Source organism: Epinephelus lanceolatus, chromosome 9 (assembly GCF_041903045.1).
Source record: "Epinephelus lanceolatus isolate andai-2023 chromosome 9, ASM4190304v1, whole genome shotgun sequence".
Lineage (NCBI taxonomy): Eukaryota > Metazoa > Chordata > Actinopteri > Perciformes > Serranidae > Epinephelus > Epinephelus lanceolatus.
The window spans coordinates 10,331,018-10,351,542 of NC_135742.1; the positions used below are offsets into that span (position 1 = coordinate 10,331,018).

General features: G+C 41.2%; 1 protein-coding gene across 3 annotated transcripts in view; it reads left to right on the top strand.

The window, feature by feature from the left end:
• Window positions 1-20,525, top strand: part of ksr2 (kinase suppressor of ras 2) — a 202,467-nt gene that overhangs the window by 148,167 nt on the left and 33,775 nt on the right. For all 3 annotated transcript variants that reach the window (XM_033620167.2, XM_033620165.2, XM_033620168.2), the window contains 5 exons: window positions 1,028-1,097; window positions 11,997-12,045; window positions 14,135-14,496; window positions 18,781-18,877; window positions 18,968-19,101. In XM_033620167.2, coding sequence (XP_033476058.1) covers window positions 1,028-1,097; window positions 11,997-12,045; window positions 14,135-14,496; window positions 18,781-18,877; window positions 18,968-19,101 — 712 coding nt within the window. The remainder of the gene's footprint in view (window positions 1-1,027; window positions 1,098-11,996; window positions 12,046-14,134; window positions 14,497-18,780; window positions 18,878-18,967; window positions 19,102-20,525) is intronic.

Below are 20,525 nucleotides of genomic sequence, written 5' to 3' on the forward strand. Positions count from 1 at the left end.
ATTGTTAACACTGTGCTACATTACAGAGAAATACAAAACCGTACTAATGAACCTTCATTAATATAGGCCTATATTTTATCTACAAGTGCACGTCACACACTGAGCGAGCCGCCTGTTAATGACGCTGTGGGCTAATGGGCATGTAGCTACTTCCATGTTTCAGATGATACGTCATGTTTGTAGTCGACCAATGAAGATGAGTTTACATATCACCTTGGGTTCGTCCTTCACCTTCTCAAAATGATCCCACACTTTGGATTCCTGCCTGACATGTTATTAACTAGCCTGTGGAATAACCGCAGTTACCAGCCCTGGAAATTAGAGGCCATACACGTGCTGCATCTTTAACTTCCTGGAAAAGGTGAGGTCAGGCACTGGGCGCTACTCTTGTGCTTTTTTGTGTCAGCTTTCAATAGTGCGTTGGCAGGTTGCATCTGCATCTTATTTACCTGAAATCCTGAGTGCAGAGCTGATCTTCTTCCAGGCGCTGTTTATAAGTGTAAGATGTAAAGCTCTGGGTAGCCCTGCACTAACATGATCAACTTTTCCGTATTTATCAGACTGAATATTTACAGAAGAAGGGAAAGATATCTGTCAGCTGTGATTGGTTTGTAACGTGACTGCTGAGCACGGCCACTTCCTGTGTCTGTCCTCTCAAATTAAATTCACACACGGTCCAGTCATATAGGTTTTGATTTATTTTGACAAGACGCCGCTCCTAACAGAGTTTAAGTTTTTTCTTTCTGCGACTAAGCGACCAATGAAATCTTGCCGACTCATGACCTTTTTTGATAACAAACGTGTGGTCGACTGTTAGGGGGCAGCACTAAAACCTATGCATTTTTGATTTTGGGGTGAACTATCCCTTTAAGATAGAGGTACATCTATCCTACCTGTAGCTGAAATCATCCACTTCCTTGCTGAAACCAGAAAACCAATCTAAACAATCTTAAAAATGGTTTAATACTGAACGCAACTTTGCTCTAACTTGTGTGACATTTTGTGACTCTTCTGTGACTATCTCCAGATGTTGCTCCAGAAGCTCCTCCGAGCAGAGCACCGCAGGTCATCCTACACCCTGTCATGTCCGAACCAGGGTGAGTAGATTCTATTACAGAAGTAATTCAATAAAAACCATATGTCTGCCTTTCAAGAAATTAAGAAAGTACTTCTGATCTTCATCAGGCCCTCTCAGTTGTCTCATCTCCTCCTCCCTCTTCTCCTTCTCTCTCTGGCCGCTGGTCAGAGGCCAAGTCAAACTTATTGGAGCACAGATATTTGGGTGACAATTTCGATGCGAGAGCCGACATGACGGATACTCAGACTAATGTTAGCATGGCCTTTAGTTCACGCTACACTTGGGATGCCAACTGGATTTTCACTGGCTCTTTGAGGAAGCCAGTGGTCACAGGAAAACAACCGGAAGAGGAGGAGGAGTGATGAGATGCCTTTCGACCCAGATGTTAATCAGATCAGGATCTCAATCTATCACAAGAAACAGGGCAAAATAACCTCCATCTATAGGCGGATGGTCAATTGTGTTTAAATATGGATCATACCCATAGATTGTAATGGATTAATCGATAGCAAGTAATGTTAATTTAATTTTCTAAATATCAACACGGTCTCAAAAGGTCCTGGACATAGGGAGGCTGATGGTATGAGTGTCTAATTATGGTATAGGGCACGGGGCTGTATATGTTAGTGATGTATTTGGATGAAAAAAAATCTATTTGACGTCTTCATGCTACATTCCTGAAACAGCTGTCAGCTTTGAGATAAAAATTGTGAGGCAGCGTCTGGAAATAATGAGAATCAGAGGGAAATATAGAACAATAACTAATGATGTGCATACATCCCAGTAGGCTCAATATGTGTGGACAGGAGGGGATTGTTTTGAGGTCTAGAGCAAAATTCATTACCATAATATAATGATGTGTCAAAGGTTATTTTCTGTATGTTCAGATTATATTCAAATGCACAAGGTGCAACAAATGCATGTAGGAATTCTATTTTTTTTTTAAAAGTAGGATAAGAATAAGAAAGAGTTGTCTTTATATTCACACTGGGCTGACTGTGAAAAAAGTTGCAGCTGTGTGCAGTTGATCTCTCGGGGAGGGAAACGCAGTGAGGACAAGATGGTCATTTTCATTGGGCTATAATAGACCCTTATTGTCAGCCAAATGGGTATACAGGCAAGTACAAACTGTGTAGCTCATCATGAAACAATTGTTTGTTGTCAAGCCTTTAACAATTACAACTCCCATGTGGCTTTGACAGCTAAGAGCTCGGATATTATTTTGTCATTTGCTAACATAATAATCTTAGTTTGAACAGGACCTATTATGCTGATTTTCAGGTTTGTACTTGTATTTTGGGTTTCTACTGGGACTTGTTTCATTCGTTCATTTTCCTGTCTGTACTGGAACAGACGTAGGTCTATTTACCCTCTGTCTGAGACGCTCCATTTTAGCGCTTGTCTCTTTAAGCCCCCTCCTGAAAAGCCCAGTCTGCTCTGGTTCGTCAGTATTTCCAGATTTCCCCCATCTTGGCATCTCTGCACTGTCACTGCATGCCGGGAGTGACTATGACTGAGAATAGGGACACTTTCTACCATGCTGTATAACCAATTAAAGCTTCTAAACACAGCCGGACATGTTCCAGCGGAGTATGATCCGTAATCTGGGATAAATTTACAACAGCATCATCAAGATTACATGTTTCCCAGACTTTAGCATGGAGCTACATGTAGCAATGTACTTGCAGCTGGGGAATTACTGCATATTGTAGCGCTATTTCCCCATTAAAAATCACAAATTAAAGCTTCTAAACACAACTGGACATGTTCCAGCAGGAATCTAATCCAAAATCAGGGAGAAATTAAAACCATCATTAACCAAGACTCCATGTTTCTCTGACTTTAGCATGTAGCTACATGTAGCAGTGTTGCAGCTGGGGAATTACTGTATATTGTAGCACTATTTCCCCATTAAAAATCACCAATTAAAGCTTCTAAACACAACCAAACATATACCAGCAGGAATCCAAAATCAGGGAGAAATTAACAACATCAGCAACCAAGATTACATGTTTCTCTGACATTATCATGTAGCTACATGTAGCAGTGAATTTGTAGTCAGGTGATGACTGTGTATAGCGGCAGTTTTTCCCATTGAAAATCCCCAGTAAAAGCTTCTAAACACAACTGGACATGTTCCAGCAGGAATCTGATCCAAAATCAGGGAGAAATTAACACCATTGGCAACTAACATGTTTCCTGACGTTAGTGTGTAGCTACGTGTAGCAGTGTGGGCTACATCATGTAAACACTTGCAGTGCCTGGAGCAGATGATCATTTATAGAAATTGATCATAATCTGATGTCTTGTAGCTAAAGGAGAGAAGAAAGTGTTGGTAACAGAGTATTCAGAAAGGTCTGAAGCCTGAGGTTGGTGGTTCCGTTCATCATCCATCATGTGTAAATGACAGAAAATAAGGAAAAGCATAATAGGTCCCTTTAACCTTTTATCAAAATGATTATGTTCTAAAATGTTACAGTCCATACAACAGTAGACTAGATACCCCACTGGCTTGTTTTAAATATCCCTTAAATGCTATGTTCTCACTTCTTAAAAAACATCAATGGCACAAACTATGTTTCAGCTAAAACATTGTAAAGGCCCATTTATGCTCAACGTTAAATACGAATCCGGATACGGACGGAGCCTTCTGTCCGTGCTCTGCATTCATTTTGTCCGTATTTCTGCATGTTTCCATAAAGCTTACAGATACGGGCCAAACGGAGCAGTACCACTTGAAACCGTGGGGGCAGTGTTGCTGTCACTACCCGATACGTAGCTCTAGTGAGACACGAAGAAGAAATGACAATGGCGGTTATCGAATGCCCCCGCGGTCATCCTAAAGTCCTGGAAATGACGCTCGTCGTCAGTTTCTCCCATTGGCAGTACTAGAGACTTTGTCTTTTATGCAAGAGGTACATTATCAATATCTCCTCCACAGTCGTCATGTTTGTTTTTGAGTTTGTTGTTGTCATAAACTTTTGACACTGGGCTGCCCCCTGGTGGATATATTGGTTAACATCCATGCTAACGTAAAGGACACATGGAAGTATCTGTGCAGTGACGGTAACATCGTTTGAAACGGACGTATACATTTTCGTACATAAAGGGAGCATAAATGGGCCTTTAGGCAGAAGCAAGTAGAACAGGTCAATGGTGAAAGTAAAATCAAGTATCTGTTTCAATGAGTGATAATTTGTCAGTCCTCAACTGTGTTTCTTAGTTTTTGTAGAGTTCCATCAGAACGAATCACAACAGTTCCTCTGTGCACAGAAATGATTATGTCTTAAAGTTTCTCACAAATATTGGATGAATCTGGTGACTGCGATGGCCACGTAATTGATCAATGGCCACTTGTTTCCTAATGATGGAGAGGTAGACTGGAAGAGTGATGAAAGTGGTGCTGACTGGTAAGAGAATGTCTGTGGTCCACTTATTTAAAAGCAGCAAAGCAGGGGTTTTTTTCTGCTCATTGATTTTCTGGATAACACTGATTTTTTTACAGGTGTACTCCAGGCAGAGAAAAACTTAAATTCTCCTGTGGATCTCTGGGAATTTTACAAATAGTCAGTGTTTGGGGGTGTATTGAGAGGCCTTGAACAGCTTTTCTTTTCAGATTTTGTGCATGAGATGGTGGGTCTGAGCCTGAACAAAATACACACAGCGATAAACTGTATATAATTATTTATCATTTTAAAAAAATATATTTTCAGGCTAATTTGCAGGGAGTTATGAAGAGTCGTGGAGCCTGTTTACACCTGGAATTGAGTTTTGGTGATCTGAACACAAGTGGAGAGCTGAGACACATCGCCGTTCAAACCTGTGTCTATCAATGCTGCTCTAACATTTGTTTTCATATTTTGTTACTGCATGCGTTAATGTCAAAGGGCTCCATGCGCAGTTGTTACATCCACACCCTTGCTAGCATGCCTGCTTGTCATGTTGGTAGTTGTGTCAGTACAGCTGGTGATATCGCTGTCAATAGTATCCAACACGTCTCCTTCCATAGGGCAAAACGATGGATGGTTAGATTCAGATTCAGATATTCTTTATAGTTAAACAAACATACAACGAAATTCAGGTGCACTCAAGGACCAGGCCCATATATAAAAATAAGCAATAAATAGTAATAAAAATAAATTCACTCACATTCTACTCAATTGTAGATACACTCCATACACTTATTGTCAACATATGCAGTTAAAATGGGATTTTAAAAAGAGTGCTCATGCATATTACTGCCCATAAAATAAAATTAGTTATTGCAGTTCAGAAAATAGCTTTAATGGTGTAAGTGGCTTTGCTTCACACAACACTTCATCTGACTCATCGCACAATGGGCAACTTACAGAGCATCGGCACACTGACACCAAAACAACTGCCACTATCTGCATTAATGACATAATCTTTGTCAGGGACTCATCAGAACACATTAGCATTTACACTACAGAAGATTTTTGGTTGAATGCATCCCAGACCATCTTGACAAGAGGTTTGAGTGATTGGATCACAGTGCGTATTGGTGGTCGTTTACACTTGTATTAAGTGCTGTCCACTTGTGATTGAATCCCCCAACATGCATGTTAATACCACGTAAACAGGCTGATGGAGAGGGCATAAAGTTGTTCATTAACAGAACTGTTGCGGGACACAGGGAGATGTTCTTGAGCAAGATATTTAAAAATCTACGTTTAAAGAAATGCTGTCCATTACAGATGCTCATTTTGATTCTTCATATGTCTCCACTGGGATCAGTCAATGAAATCATCAAATTACACCTCAGCTTCTGACGAGACAAGGAGACACAATATTCCCAGGTGTGTTCTTAATTAAGGCAGCTACATGCAGCTAAACATTTAGAAATGTAATAATGAAGGAACCTCTTGAAAATCTACATGAAAAACAAGCAGTCATCTTGAACCCTCGTGCCTTTGAGTCTCTGCTCATTACTACACCCCTAGATGGACAATGTTACGGTTTCTCACTCTCACAGTCTCTCGTTCTCTGCCTTTTGACGAGTGTGAATACATTAACGCGGTTATGAAACTCATATTCCTCTGATTTAATTAATGCTATTGTCCCTCCTTTCCCACATCTTTGTATGCTCTTGCAGTGGCAGCCGGCAGGTTTCTTTGGCCTTAATGGCCTCATCCCAGGGTTAATGAGGGCCTGTGTCAGACCCCAACACCCGGCAGGTACCCCTCATTAGAGCAGAGATCGAACCGCTGGTAGGGGCCCTTGGCGCCACAGGAATCACATTATTTTTTACGCTGCCTCACCTGTGGTCTCTGCCCAGAGTCCAGGATTGCACTGCGAACCGGTGTTAATATACCACAGAAAGGTTGCGAGAGGTTACACACTGATGTTACACAGCCAGTTATGTGGACGGAGGGGGATGGGTTGAAGAGGGTAAAGTGGGTTCATTTGTGTCATGTCCTTGGCACCCATGGTGTGGGTGACAGCGTACCTGCCGGAGTCAGGAATTAATAGGACGTCGGGGCATAAATGCACTTGAAAGTTCACACTGTTAAAGCGACTGTGAAATTAAAAATTAGGGTCAGAAAATGCAAAAGTGCCCTTTCTTCCATTTAATCCTGTTCACATTTTATTCATTTATCTGTCAAGTAGTCTTGATGGGAATGTGCTCCTGCCACCTGTGGACCACTGCAGGTGATCAGTATAAAACCCTGCAGTCCAGTAACTCTTTCTTGTGTAATATGTGCATTGAAATATTGAGAAGGTTTTTAGTAACAAAATTCACACCTTGAGAGAGCATTTAAAATGGACTCAGTAAAGAATCTCACTAAGAACAAAGGGATTGTGCATTAATGTACAGATTCAGGGTATTCAGAGTATCAGACACAACTGCAATCAATGAGCAATGAGTTCAATTAAGTGGGAGGAAAACATCCTGCAGCATCACAGATAGTATTTGCTCATACTGAACACATACTAAAGCAACAGTGAGTAAGAATCAGAGGGAATTACTAGCATCCAGCTGAAACTTCTCCAGGTTAGAATTTCTCAAGTGTTCATTGTCCAGGAGGTTTGTACTGGAAGGTGAATTATCCGCAGAGATCACTTCCTCTCCAAAATAAACTATAGACCTTGAAATACCCAAAGGGAAAGGAACAACTAAGCCTTGGGGAAGGATGGAAATAGATAGAGAGAAAAACAATTGGCAGATTGGGTCTATGCAGGGCCTAAAATAACCTATCTATAGCTAGTGTTTGGTTTGTCCATTATGGGTTTCTGTAGAAACATGGTAGTGCAACATGAATGACTCCATGGACAAGGACCCACCGCCTATGTAGATATAAAAGGTTTATTCTAAGGTAGCGAAAACACTATTCTTAATTTTAGCTGATTGTACACTAATGAAAACATACTTATTATTTATTATGAGTAAGTAAAATTTGATTATGTAGCGCTTTTCGCAGACATAGGTCACAAAGTGCTTTACAAGGGCAGTATACAAGAAAGAAAACACAGGGATGAAGTGACTACTCAGACCATGTCGTGAAAAGTGCACAACTAGCAAAACTATTGGCACACACACGAAAAAAAAGACAAATTTAAAATATACAACAACAATACACAAAATACAAAAAAAACGTACAGTACAGGCCAAAAGTTTGGACACACCTTCTCATTCAATGCGTTTTCTTTATTTTCATGACTATTTACATTGTAGATTCTCACTGAAGGCATCAAAACTATGAATGAACACATGTGGAGTTATGTACTTAACAAAAAAAGGTGAAATAACTGAAAACATGTTTTATATTCTAGTTTCTTCAAAATAGCCACCCTTTGCTCTGATTACTGCTTTGCACACTCTTGGCATTCTCTCCATGAGCTTCAAGAGGTAGTCACCTGAAATGGTTTTCCAACAGTCTTGAAGGAGTTCCCAGAGGTGTTTAGCACTTGTTGGCCCCTTTGCCTTCACTCTGCGGTCCAGCTCACCCCAAACCATCTCGATTGGGTTCAGGTCCGGTGACTGTGGAGGCCAGGTCATCTGCCGCAGCACTCCATCACTCTCCTTCTTGGTCAAATAGCCCTTACACAGCCTGGAGGTGTGTTTGGGGTCATTGTCCTGTTGAAAAAAAAAATGATCGTCCAACTAAACGCAAACCGGATGGGATGGCATGTCGCTGCAGGATGCTGTGGTAGCCATGCTGGTTCAGTGTGCCTTCAATTTTGAATAAATCCCCAACAGTGTCACCAGCAAAACACCCCCACACCATCACACCTCCTCCTCCATGCTTCACAGTGGGAACCAGGCATGTGGAATCCATCCGTTCACCTTTTCTGCGTCTCACAAAGACACGGCGGTTGGAACCAAAGATCTCAAATCTGGACTCATCAGACCAAAGCACAGATTTCCACTGGTCTAATGTCCATTCCTTGTGTTTCTTGGCCCAAACAAATCTCTTCTGCTTGTTGCCTCTCCTTAGCAGTGGTTTCCTAGCAGCTATTTGACCATGAAGGCCTGATTCGCGCAGTCTCCTCTTAACAGTTGTTCTAGAGATGGGTCTGCTGCTAGAACTCTGTGTGGCATTCATCTGGTCTCTGATCTGAGCTGCTGTTAACTTGCCATTTCTGAGGCTGGTGACTCGGATGAACTTATCCTCAGAAGCAGAGGTGACTCTTGGTCTTCCTTTCCTGGGTCGGTCCTCATGTGTGCCAGTTTCGTTGTAGCGCTTGATGGTTTTTGCGACTCCACTTGGGGACACATTTAAAGTTTTTGCAATTTTCCGGACTGACTGACCTTCATTTCTTAAAGTAATGATGGCCACTCGTTTTTCTTTAGTTAGCTGATTGGTTCTTGCCATAATATGAATTTTAACAGTTGTCCAATAGGGCTGTCGGCTGTGTATTAACCTGACTTCTGCACAACACAACTGATGGTCCCAACCCCATTGATAAAGCAAGAAATTCCACTAATTAACCCTGATAAGGCACACCTGTGAAGTGGAAACCATTTCAGGTGACTACCTCTTGAAGCTCATGGAGAGAATGCCAAGAGTGTGCAAAGCAGTAATCAGAGCAAAGGGTGGCTATTTTGAAGAAACTAGAATATAAAACATGTTTTCAGTTATTTCACCTTTTTTTGTTAAGTACATAACTCCACATGTGTTCATTCATAGTTTTGATGCCTTCAGTGAGAATCTACAATGTAAATAGTCATGAAAATAAAGAAAACGCATTGAATGAAAAGGTGTGTCCAAACTTTTGGCCTGTACTGTACAAGTTACCCAAACGCCTGTCTAAACAGGTTTGTCTTTAGCTGCCTTTTAAAGGAAACCACAGAGTCAGCAGATTGTAAGGGAGCAGGCAGAGCATCCCAAAATTTAGGTGCTCCGGCAGCAAAAGCTCGATCACCACGTGTCTTAGGGGGTGATCACACAGAAATGAGACACTAGAGACGCGGGTGCTTCAAAGACGCTTGAAACGCTGGAAGCGCTTATTCAATTTCCGCTAGCTACTGGCGTCTGACACTCAAAAGTTGAAAATATTTTAACTTTTCAGCATCTACGCATGTCTAAAAAGAAGCGTCTACAAAAACGCATATCTAAAAAGACGCCGGAAAAACGCCCGTCTAAAAAGACGCCCGTCTAAAAAGACGCTTGAATGCCGGTCAGACGCGCCGTATCATAGGTAAACAATGGTTTTACTGATGTCGCGTTTCTAGCGTTTCATCTCGGTGTGATCGCTCCCGTAAGGCGAGTGCGAGGGATGGACAACAAATGTAGCATATTTGATTGAAGAGTGTGAACTAAAGAATACGGGTGAAGTAGTTCAGTTATATAATAGGGAGCTTGACCGTGTAATGCTCTGTACGTAAGAACGAGAATTTTGAACTGGAGGGAATTTTTAACTCAACAGGGAGCCAATGAAGGGATTTTAGTTTAGGGGTAATGTGAGATTGTCTATTTATATTCCATTTCTACCAAAATATCCCCCTAAATCCTTCACACTGGACCTTTAAATGCTCACTGACACTATGTTTAAGAAATATATTTTAAATCATAAGACTGCAATAATGCTACAACATGTAATATGGGCATCCTGATGTTGTATCAGCTGCATTGACAAGGAAGCAAAGCAGGTCACCTTGTTACTGTGATGATGCTCATAAGATGATTTGTTTAATGCAGCTATGATAATACATCTTCCATCAGGTTACTCAGCATGAAGCCTCGACGGTCCTCGATTGACCTGATTGAATTCAGGTTGCTTTAACACCATTTACATCAGCACAATCACATAATTCATCCAACAATGTCACAATATTTACAAGATGCATGAGTTCATTTATAATCAATAAAATGCCATATAATAAATTCGTGTTGCTCCAAATATTACTCAAAGATTTAAGGTGTGGAGTGAGAAAGATGTGAGCTCACCAGACCTCTGCAGCCCACTCGTCATCACCGCTTGAGGTTACATTACCTACTGCCAGCAACACACACCTGAATCTCTGACCCACCAGTAGGTGGATGAGTTGTATTGTGGGTAATGTAGGTGGTAGGTTTTTGTCAAGGAAAACAAAGTGGTGGAATAATAAAAGATGATATCTCTGCGTGGCTAGATTGGTAGAGTACTCTTAATGCTCTACACTGTAAGTGTGGTGACTGCCGACACAAAGGAAATGCATTATAATCACTGCACCACTATTCAGCCATATAATTAAGCAGTTAAGTGTAAGAATGGGACAATAATAAATCCACAGATAAACATCACACATAATGAGACAGAGTGTGCTGAAACATGGGCACCAGTGAGGAAGTACTTATAAAGAAGAAGAAAAAAATCCAAGACCACCATTTTTTATTTTTACTTATTTATTTATCTATATATTTATTTATTTATTATTTTGATTTAAACTGTTTTCTTTTTTTGTGTCAGCACAGTTCTGCAGTTTTCACAGTTAATGTAACATGGTTACTTGTGATGCAAGAGTAAAATTAAGGTGGAATATTTAGAAAGTAACAATATTTATGACTAGTATTGTTTGAAGGATGGGAGGTAAAGAGTGGGTTTCAATTTATATATTGGTTCAGAGGAGGTTAGAAATGGCAGGTTTTGTTAGAAATATGTATCTTTTGTTTTTCTGTTTGAATTCTGAGTCAATAAAAAAGCAGATTCAGTCAAACTTTATTTTTATAGCACTTTTCATACAAACAGAATGCAACACAAAATAGGAGAATATGCCAGCTAGAAAAACAAATTAATAAAAATAAATAAAAAGATAAATTCACAATAATAAATACAAAATAAAAATATTAATTAAATTATATATTACTATATTACTAAATACAGTTATTCAAAACAAGTAAGGTGATGTCACATTTTATATTTAGTTCACCTCCATTTGAGTGACTCTTCTTTCCCAATCTTCACCCCTAGAAGTATCAACTGTTAAAATATCTAACATTGTAGCCTACCAAATAAATAGGGGGCTCATCAGTAAATGTTGTAACATTATCAGGATGCTAGACACCAAGAATGGATCATTCTCACTTTTTTGGGGCATTATAAAACCAAAACGCCATTATGAAACCTGATCAAGTGAGCAAAATATTACGTAAAGTAACAACACCTAGGCTCAGGGGTGTAGGGTTTGTTTCTACATTGGGGAGGACACATAGATAGGTTTGGGCATCGTCTGCTAGAAAGTCACTAAATTTCCTGCACTCTGGTGATTTGTTATGCACCAATTTTGCTGTTTTTGCTTCAATTTATGTTAAAATTTAAAAAATTTGGCACAAATGTCTACCTGGACTCAAGGATGACCTTGACTTTGTAAGGGTTACTATAACCTCACAAAACTGGTTCATGAAAGGCAAACAGTGAGGTGGTAAATCTAGTTTTCTCATGGATTTGTTTCTACCTCTTTTCTTCTTGCTTTTAGGAATGAGGGGAACCCTTTACTTCAAATCGAAGTTGAACCTACATCAGACGTGAGTCCTTCCCTTGACCTTGATGCGACCTTTGTGGTGCTTTTAAATATATGTGAATGAAAGTTTTCTCATTCGTCACATTGTTTTACTTCTCCACATCTTTTTTGTCAGTAATATCGGGGTGAAATTCCTCATGAATCCAAATGAAGACAAAATGCATCTCTCACTGTTACTTGTCGCAGTCATTTGTGATGTTCTCTCATTTAGCATAATTTGGTTCAGCTCTCTGAGGAGCCTCCAGGTACGTCATGTGTCAAAAGCAGCAAGGAGGAAAAAATGCAGCTTCACTTATCGTCGCCGACGTTCTGAAACAATGATATATATCTGGAGAAAATGTGATGCAAATTACCTTGAATAATGTTCCAGCAGGAAACTTTGAATAGGTCGTTTTCACTCCTGTGGTACATTATATTTAAAATCAAATAAGAAGAAATCAGTCAGTTTTCCCTCTGGCTGTTTTCCCTTTCCATAACGCTCAATTTTTCTTATCGGTGATGGCCTTAACAGCACTCAGTATTTCAGATGCACACAACTTGACAGCTACATATATGTCAGAGTACATTTAGGATTTAAACAGCTCTGAGTACATTTTCATTGGTGACCTCAAATACATACATTTATGAAAAACTAGTCCATACTATAGACTGGTCCATACCCATTGGTAGCTTTGTCACTTTCTACCTATGCTAATCCTCAATGCCTATGTGCAGTTTCACATAGATTGACCACATCAGTGAGTAGAAAAACGTGGGACAGAATGACACACTGACAGTTTCCGTGATTATGTACAGCATACCATACCATGACTTAGTCATACCAAAAATTAGGAAAAAAAAACAACAACATTCGTCCACAGGGGGAGCCACAGCGATCGGTCATATTTTAGCCATTTGTAAGCATTTTTCTGTTGTTATAGCGCCACCCAGTTGCCAATTAGAGTTAAATTTCTCCAGTCACCTTGAGGCGTCCTGTTCTACATATCTACCAAGTTTAGTAAAAATCCATATGGCGGTTAGGCCTAGATAAGAAATGAGCTCTCTAGCGCCCCCATTTTGTTTGATGGGGTCAATAATGGAGGGGTCCCCTCAGATTATGTGTGGTCATATGCCTACAAAGTTGCGTGGTGATGGGTGAAACCCTTGAGATGTTATACACCTCTATGTGATGAGCCACGCCCTCCGCAATATTCATTGTCTTACAGAAGCTCATTTTTAGTAAGTTTTCCAACTTTTGCCAAGAGGGAACTTTAGATATTGGTCCCTAGATTATGTTCACCCAGTTTCATGCAGATCAGTCAAACTTCCTAGGAAGAGATCGATTTGAAGTGTTTTTCAAAAAATTCAAAATGGCGGAAAATCTATATAAGCAGAAGTTATGGGTTCTTGAGGCAAATTTGTTCCTCATGAGGAGAGGCATCTCTGTGCAAAGTTTCATGTCTCTACGACATACGGGGCATGAGATATGCCCATTCAAAGTTTGCAATTTCAATCGGTTGCTATAGCGCCCCCCCTTTGGCCAATTGATGTAATATTGCTTCATTGGCATCCTCCCATGACCCTCTACCACTGTGCCAAATTTCACATGGATTGACCAAGTCAGTGAGGAGAAAAATGTGGAACAGACACACACACACATCCACCCACACACACACACACACACACACACACACACACACAGAGTTTTCATCATTATATAGTAAGATATACCAAGGGATGTTTGAAGAGTTTTCTTTTCATATGATTTCACAGCCATGCAACCCCGGAGTGTAAACTTCAGAAACGAAGATAGAATCATTGCATATGTAGCAATCTACAAAAATAATATGACACCACAAGGCGTTAAAGTCAGCAGATAAACAACCATCTTATCTCTGAAACTCCTACTTGGTGTAGAGGAGGTTTTAGCAGATTGTAATCCTCCAGCTGCTGAATGGCTTTTGTCAGAATAAAAGCATCTGATATCTTGGCAGAATATTTTAACACCACCTCTTTGTGTTGGATAAGGGGGCATTTTAATCATCATACTTGTAAATCTGTAAATCCGTGAATTGCAGGCCCACAGCAACCAGTTCAATTCTGCTTTCTCACAGAACGAGGAGGGCAACGACGAGGACTCCGGTGATGAGTTTGAGGAGATGAACCTGTCGCTCCTGTCGGCTCGCAACTTCCCGCGCAAGGCCAGCCAGACCAGCATCTTCCTGCAGGAGTGGGACATCCCATTTGAGCAGCTGGAGATCGGGGAGATGATTGGCAAGGGGCGCTTCGGCAAAGTTTTCCACGGACGCTGGCACGGCGAGGTGGCCATCCGCTTGATCGACATAGAGCGCGACAACGAGGACCAGCTCAAGGCCTTCAAGCGTGAGGTGATGGCCTACCGCAACACTCGCCACGAGAATGTGGTGCTGTTCATGGGGGCTTGCATGAGCCCGCCACACCTGGCAATCATCACCAGGTAAGGAGAAAGACGTGTCAGGTTGTGTTGTAGAGAAAACTGGGGAATCAACTCAGCTGGTGTCATGTCATGGTGACTCAATTGCCAGAATAAATGTTGGCATTGTACATTTTTACGTTTTTAAAAATACCGTGATTAATGTGTGGTTGTGTTTAGGCACAAAAATGATGTGGTTATAGTTACGGAAAGTAGTGGCAAACAAAAACACCCACTTCTGCTGCAAATGCTAAATGTTAAAAAACAAACAGTTTTGTTGTTTGTTGGTCTTGAACGGTGGTCTGTACTTGGCAGCCGTGTTGCCCAGGTTTCACGCCATCCATCATTCCTTCCTCCATGTGATGACAAAGTCCCCTCATGTACATGTAATCTGAGCAGCGTCACTTTAGAAACACTGATATGATGCATATGTACAAATGTAATATGCCTATGGTTTTCAGAAATGTGCAATGCCAGCAATTTATTCTGGCGACTGGGCTGGATGAAAAATATGTCAACATAATAATATGGCGTTTTCATTGATAAACTGGACCTCCTCACTCCTCACATGACCATTTGTTCCTCATGTGTTTCTTGCGGATCCCTGAGTCTCCTGAAAGTTGATGTCACACCTCCGTTATCTGTGATTTGCGCTGCTTCTGAATTTGGAGCTAGGTACAGTAGCTGTTTGGCCTCCAGAGCTGGTCCTTGTCCCCTGCGACTCAGTTTAGATCAGCCACAGATCTGCCCCCCTCTGGGAAAATGAGTTTGGAGTAGCTGACAATAAGCGTGCGGAGGTTATGATTAGAAGAGGCTGCTAGAACCACCCACACCTACATCGCCTGCTGCATTTGTCTTGACTACAGTGGTTGGAGAGAATTCTCTCACATACGAGAACAACTTTAAGTATTTCACAGATTAGTGTTCCCATTTTTTTGCAGCAAGTATTTTCTCATTTGTAACATGGCTGTGTTCTTGTTAAAGACCATCACAAGGAATACTCTCTTGTTTAATTAATAAGCACAGCCAATAATGTTCAAAAGGAAATTGTTCGGATATTTGCCACCCTCCCACTGTCATCTACACAGGCTGTGAACAAAGAAAGATGTCTCACTAAGAAAAATAAATTACCCCTTTGTGTGTTCTCTTTTCTGTTTTTGTTCGACAGAAAAAAAATCAACTTGTTTTTTGCTTCATTCTCCATTAAAGAGAAGACAGAGAGGCAACGCTGGTTCAGAAAATGATTCAGGAAACAAAGCTAAATGTAAAAATTTGACTCCAGTCGCAATCGCGTTCACTTTAGTCGTAAATATCTTTTAAATAATGAATCGACTGATTATTGAGATGTGTGATTGCCAGCTGAAATTGTCGTGAGTGCATCGGAGCTGACAGATGAGCTGGCGGCTTCTCAACAGTGCTCGCTGCTGATTGCTGAAAATAATAGCAAATGTCAGTGCAACAGGTGGCTTTGTTATCCACCAGTACACTGCTTCTGTCATTACACGGTTTGAAAAAAATAAAAGGGAACCAGAACTTCAATTTCTCCTACTCCTGCAGCCCAAAGTGCAACATGACAAACCTGTAAATTAAACCTAAACATGGTTTATTGGTTTATAAGAGAGAGTTTTAGGATGCATTAGTGGAAACATAAAAATTGATTGTTTCATTTGTTACAAGTGACTGTGGATCGATTTCGTCGAGCATACAGAACACAGGGTCGTCTGTGATGATACTGCTGGATTTTTATCTATGGATATGGCATAATTACTCACATAGATGGTATTCAGTGTGTCGAGGAGGCCTTATTAGCTTTTCGTCAGCTGAGCACAATGAGACGCCGCCTCTGTGTCTTGAGTATGGCTCATACACATCCTGTTTGTCTGAGGTATGTCAGTAATTGTTGTCACACAATGTGTATGTAAAGATGCCGAAGCTATAAGCCACATTTCTGAGTTGCAAAGTGCCCGAGGAAAGAGAGGCACTAAAAATGCAGCCGCTGTCAGGTCAATGTCGGGGATGAATATGCATGAACTGTTGGCTTCAGGTCCTTTGTTGGTCACCTGCGTGGCACAGTCGGGGTAGAGGGCTTCAGGTGTGAGGCGGGGGGTGGCTGTAGAGCTGTCTATTAATACGCCGGTGCGATGGCACCCCTCCAGAAATATGACACCACCTCCACGCATCATGGTGTAACAGGCTCACCCTGGGACTGAGCAGGCCCACGTTCCAGCTCAGAATGATGGCATTTCATCCTCTAATGACATCTCAAACTGCACTAACACTCTGACACAGTCTCACACCTGTGGACTTCAGGGTAAGACTGTGCTTTTAGAAGAAAAACATGGCGAAAATCATTGGCAGAAATGAAGCAAGTTTGATTATCACCTGTGGAAAGTGTCTGATAGTCACAGCAAGGCCCCAGAGCACATCAACTATCAAACTGACATGGTTGGAAGCCAACGTAATTGCAGCACTCCTTGTGTTAAAGGAACAGTGTGTAAGATTTAGGGGGATTTATCAGTGAGGACTGCGGATTGCAACCAGCTAAAACCTTTCTTGGTGAAATTCCTTCACTGTTTGTACAGGAGGTTTCATCTCGGAGCCAAATTATCCACAGAGGTATCTTCCTCTTCAAAACAGATGAGTTGAAATCTCATGTTGGAGACTTGCTGTTAGCCTAGCACCGGCTAATGTTGCTAATCTATTTTCTCAGATAACTTTATGTGTGCTTACCTGGTTTGTAATCCAGAAGTTCAAAAGGTTTTTACCATGAGTGCAATTATTTGCAGAGGTCTTCTCCTCTCCAAGACAAACGGACCTGGTAATTTAAACCGGTTAAAAAAAAGGATAAGGCAGTTTTATTAAAACAATCAGTGTTTTTTTGACTCTCTCATACAGGGGCTGCCAACTATGGTGGATGATGTGAAAATGCGAATGACCTTATCTAGAATGTGTCTGTTTTGGACTACTGAAAAACATGGCGATCTCCGTAGACGAAGCCTTAATATAAACAGCTGATTCCAAGGTAACGAAAACACAATGATTCTTATTTTTAGGTGATTATACAAGTGGTCAGGATGAGAGTCAGCACCTCCAAGTCTGAGGCCATGGTTCTCTGCCGGGAAACTGTGGATTGCCCCCTCTCGGTTGGGAGTGAGTTGTGGCCGCAAGCGAGGGAGTTCAAGTATCTCTGGTTCTTTTTAACGAGTGAGGGTAGAATGAAGCGTGAGATGCATTGGCGGTTTGGTGCGGCATCTGCAGTGATGCGGGTGCTGTGCTGCACCATAGTGGTGAAGAAAGAGCCAAGCAGGAAGGCAAAGCTTTCAATTTACTGGTCCATCTACGTCCCAACCCTCACCTATGATCATGAGCTCTGGATAGTGACCGAAAGAATGAGATCATGGATACAAGTGGCCAAATTGAGTTTCCTCCGTGGGGTGGCTGGGCTCAGTCTTAGAGATAGGGTGAGGAGCTCGGACATCCAGAGGGAGCTCAGAGTAGAGCCGCTGCTCTGTCGCGTTGAAAGGTGTCAACTGAGGTGGTTCGGGCATCTGATCAGGATCCTCCTGGGTGCCTCCCATTGGAGGTGTTCTGGGCACATCCCACTGGTAGGAGGCCCTGGGGCAGACCCAGAACAGGATGAAGGGATTACATATCTCATCTGGCCTGGGAACGCCTTGGGGTCCCCCAGGAGGAGCTGGAAAGCGTTGCTGGGGAGAGGGTGGTCCGGGGTGCTGCCCCTGCGACCCGGCCCTGGATAAGCGGATGAAAATGGATGGATGGATGGATTTAATTTGTATAGGACCTTTCAATAACAAGGCAATCCAAGTGCTTTACATAAGACACATAAAAATGCCCCATAACAAGATATAAAAGGAACACAAAGCAATTTAAAGAAAGACATGAATAAAGAATTTTTTTAAAAGGTCAGTTTAAATAGAAAATAAAAACTGAATAAAACAGAATAAACAAAAGAATCTGAATTGTAGTGCAGTAACGGTGCATTGGAAGATATGAATATATAGTCAGTTAAGTAAAGTGTGAGTGGGAGAAGAGTGGGCTCATTTTTTAATTCATTGTGGCCCGTAACAGATGGTTAACTGTTGGAGAACAGGGGCACTTTGATTTGAGAATTTTGAGATATTCATTACACAAACTTACCTTGTATTAGACCAACATTGTAATATCAGCCCAGTGTGGTTAGTGGGAGGGTGGGCACTCATGTCCTGAAGTGTTTTTCAGATGTTTTGAAGTAAATAAAATGGTTACATAAGTCCACACGGTAACTCAAAATCTTTTCCTCTCTCTCAGCTTGTGTAAAGGCAGGACACTTTATTCTGTGGTGCGGGATGCCAAGGTTGTCCTGGACGTTAACAAGACCAGGCAGATCGCACAAGAGATGGTCAAGGTAAAACAACTCAACACTGATTCACCACAACACTTCTGCAGCGCACATCATATTACAGAAAAAGTCACATCTCTGTCTCTCTGTCCTCAGGGGATGGGCTACCTCCACGCTAAGGGGATCTTACACAAAGACATGAAGTCCAAGAACGTGTTTTATGACAACGGCAAAGTCGTAATCACCGACTTTGGACTCTTCACCATATCTGGGGTTTTGCAGGCTGGCAGGTAATTATATTCGGTACACATCCAAGACAGGAGCACTTTGTTCGGCATGTGCGATGCAGGAATTTGCATCGGAGATGGACTGACGTTATTATAACAGTATTGGCACACACGGTGCAGCAAAACACTGTGTGGAAGTTAATAGTTTACATATTCACAAAAAGACAGTGTCAGTAATGATATTCTTTGACAACAGCCAGCTTTATTTTTACATATTTTAAAGCCAGTGAGTAATGCTATGTTTATTCAAGAATTACCATAAAAACAGGACTACTCATCAGTAGTCTGAACATACAATATTTGAAGTAATACAAACAAGCTTTTTTTCATTTATTTTAACAAATGTTTTAATGCATATTTGCACTTATCAAGGGTTGTTACCAGCCCCTATTTCTCCTGTTGCTTTCAAAGCACCACAACTATGAGAGCCACATCTATGCTAACCTAACCTACAAGAGTGTGATCATTTACCCTTAACGGGTGTAGATCAAGTGAAAACTGTCCATCTTCACCGTTGCCAAGGGAGAAATTACTTCCTAACAGCTGAAAGATACAGTGTTAAAGAGCAGCATTCAAAGGAAAAAGAAAGAGTAACCAGGTCAAGGATGAGCAGAGGTTCAGTAGTGGCTGGATAAAACTGACAGTACAGATGGAACAAGCACAGATGTCATACAAAGAGTGTGCAGTGGTTAACGATCAAAACGCCATAAATTTGTTTCTTGCCTCTCTAACAAATAGAGCAGATTTTCTTTCATTTACCGTGTCATAACCTGAAAATACATATATTGTATCCGCCTGAGATTGACCTCAGGAGGCCAAGACTTTCATTAACCCTCCAGAAACTGTTTGTTGGCAGTGAAAGAGAGACCAGTGAGAGCAGCAAAGTGAGCCGTCTGAATACGCCTACAACTGCAGGTCCAGCAGGGGCAGTTCACCTCAAAACCAAAAATACATATTTTTTTTCCTCTCACCGATTTATTTATTTATCGAGCTAGATTGTTTTGGTGTGAGTTGTAAGTTGCAGAGTGTTGGAGATATTAGCTGTAGAGTAGTGTTGTCACGGTACCAAAATTGGGACCCACGGTACGATACCAGTGAAAGTATCACGGTTCTGAGTAGTATCACGATAACACAGCAAAAATTAGGCAGATGTGCCTTTTGTCATTTATATATATTTATATACAGATAAATCACTTTTCTATAATACATCAATGGTATTTCAATGGAATAAATTACTTATTGACTTATTCATACTTCAAAAACAGCATCAATAAGTGATTAACATGGGGGGGTCGAAATAAAATAAATAAATAAAATAAAAATCAACCAAAAATGAACCAGCCACCCTCCTCCCCTGACAATAAAGAACAGTCCCCTCAGTGCGGTGAGGTTTGTGGACCGTTACCTGCCACAAAGAGAGAAATGTG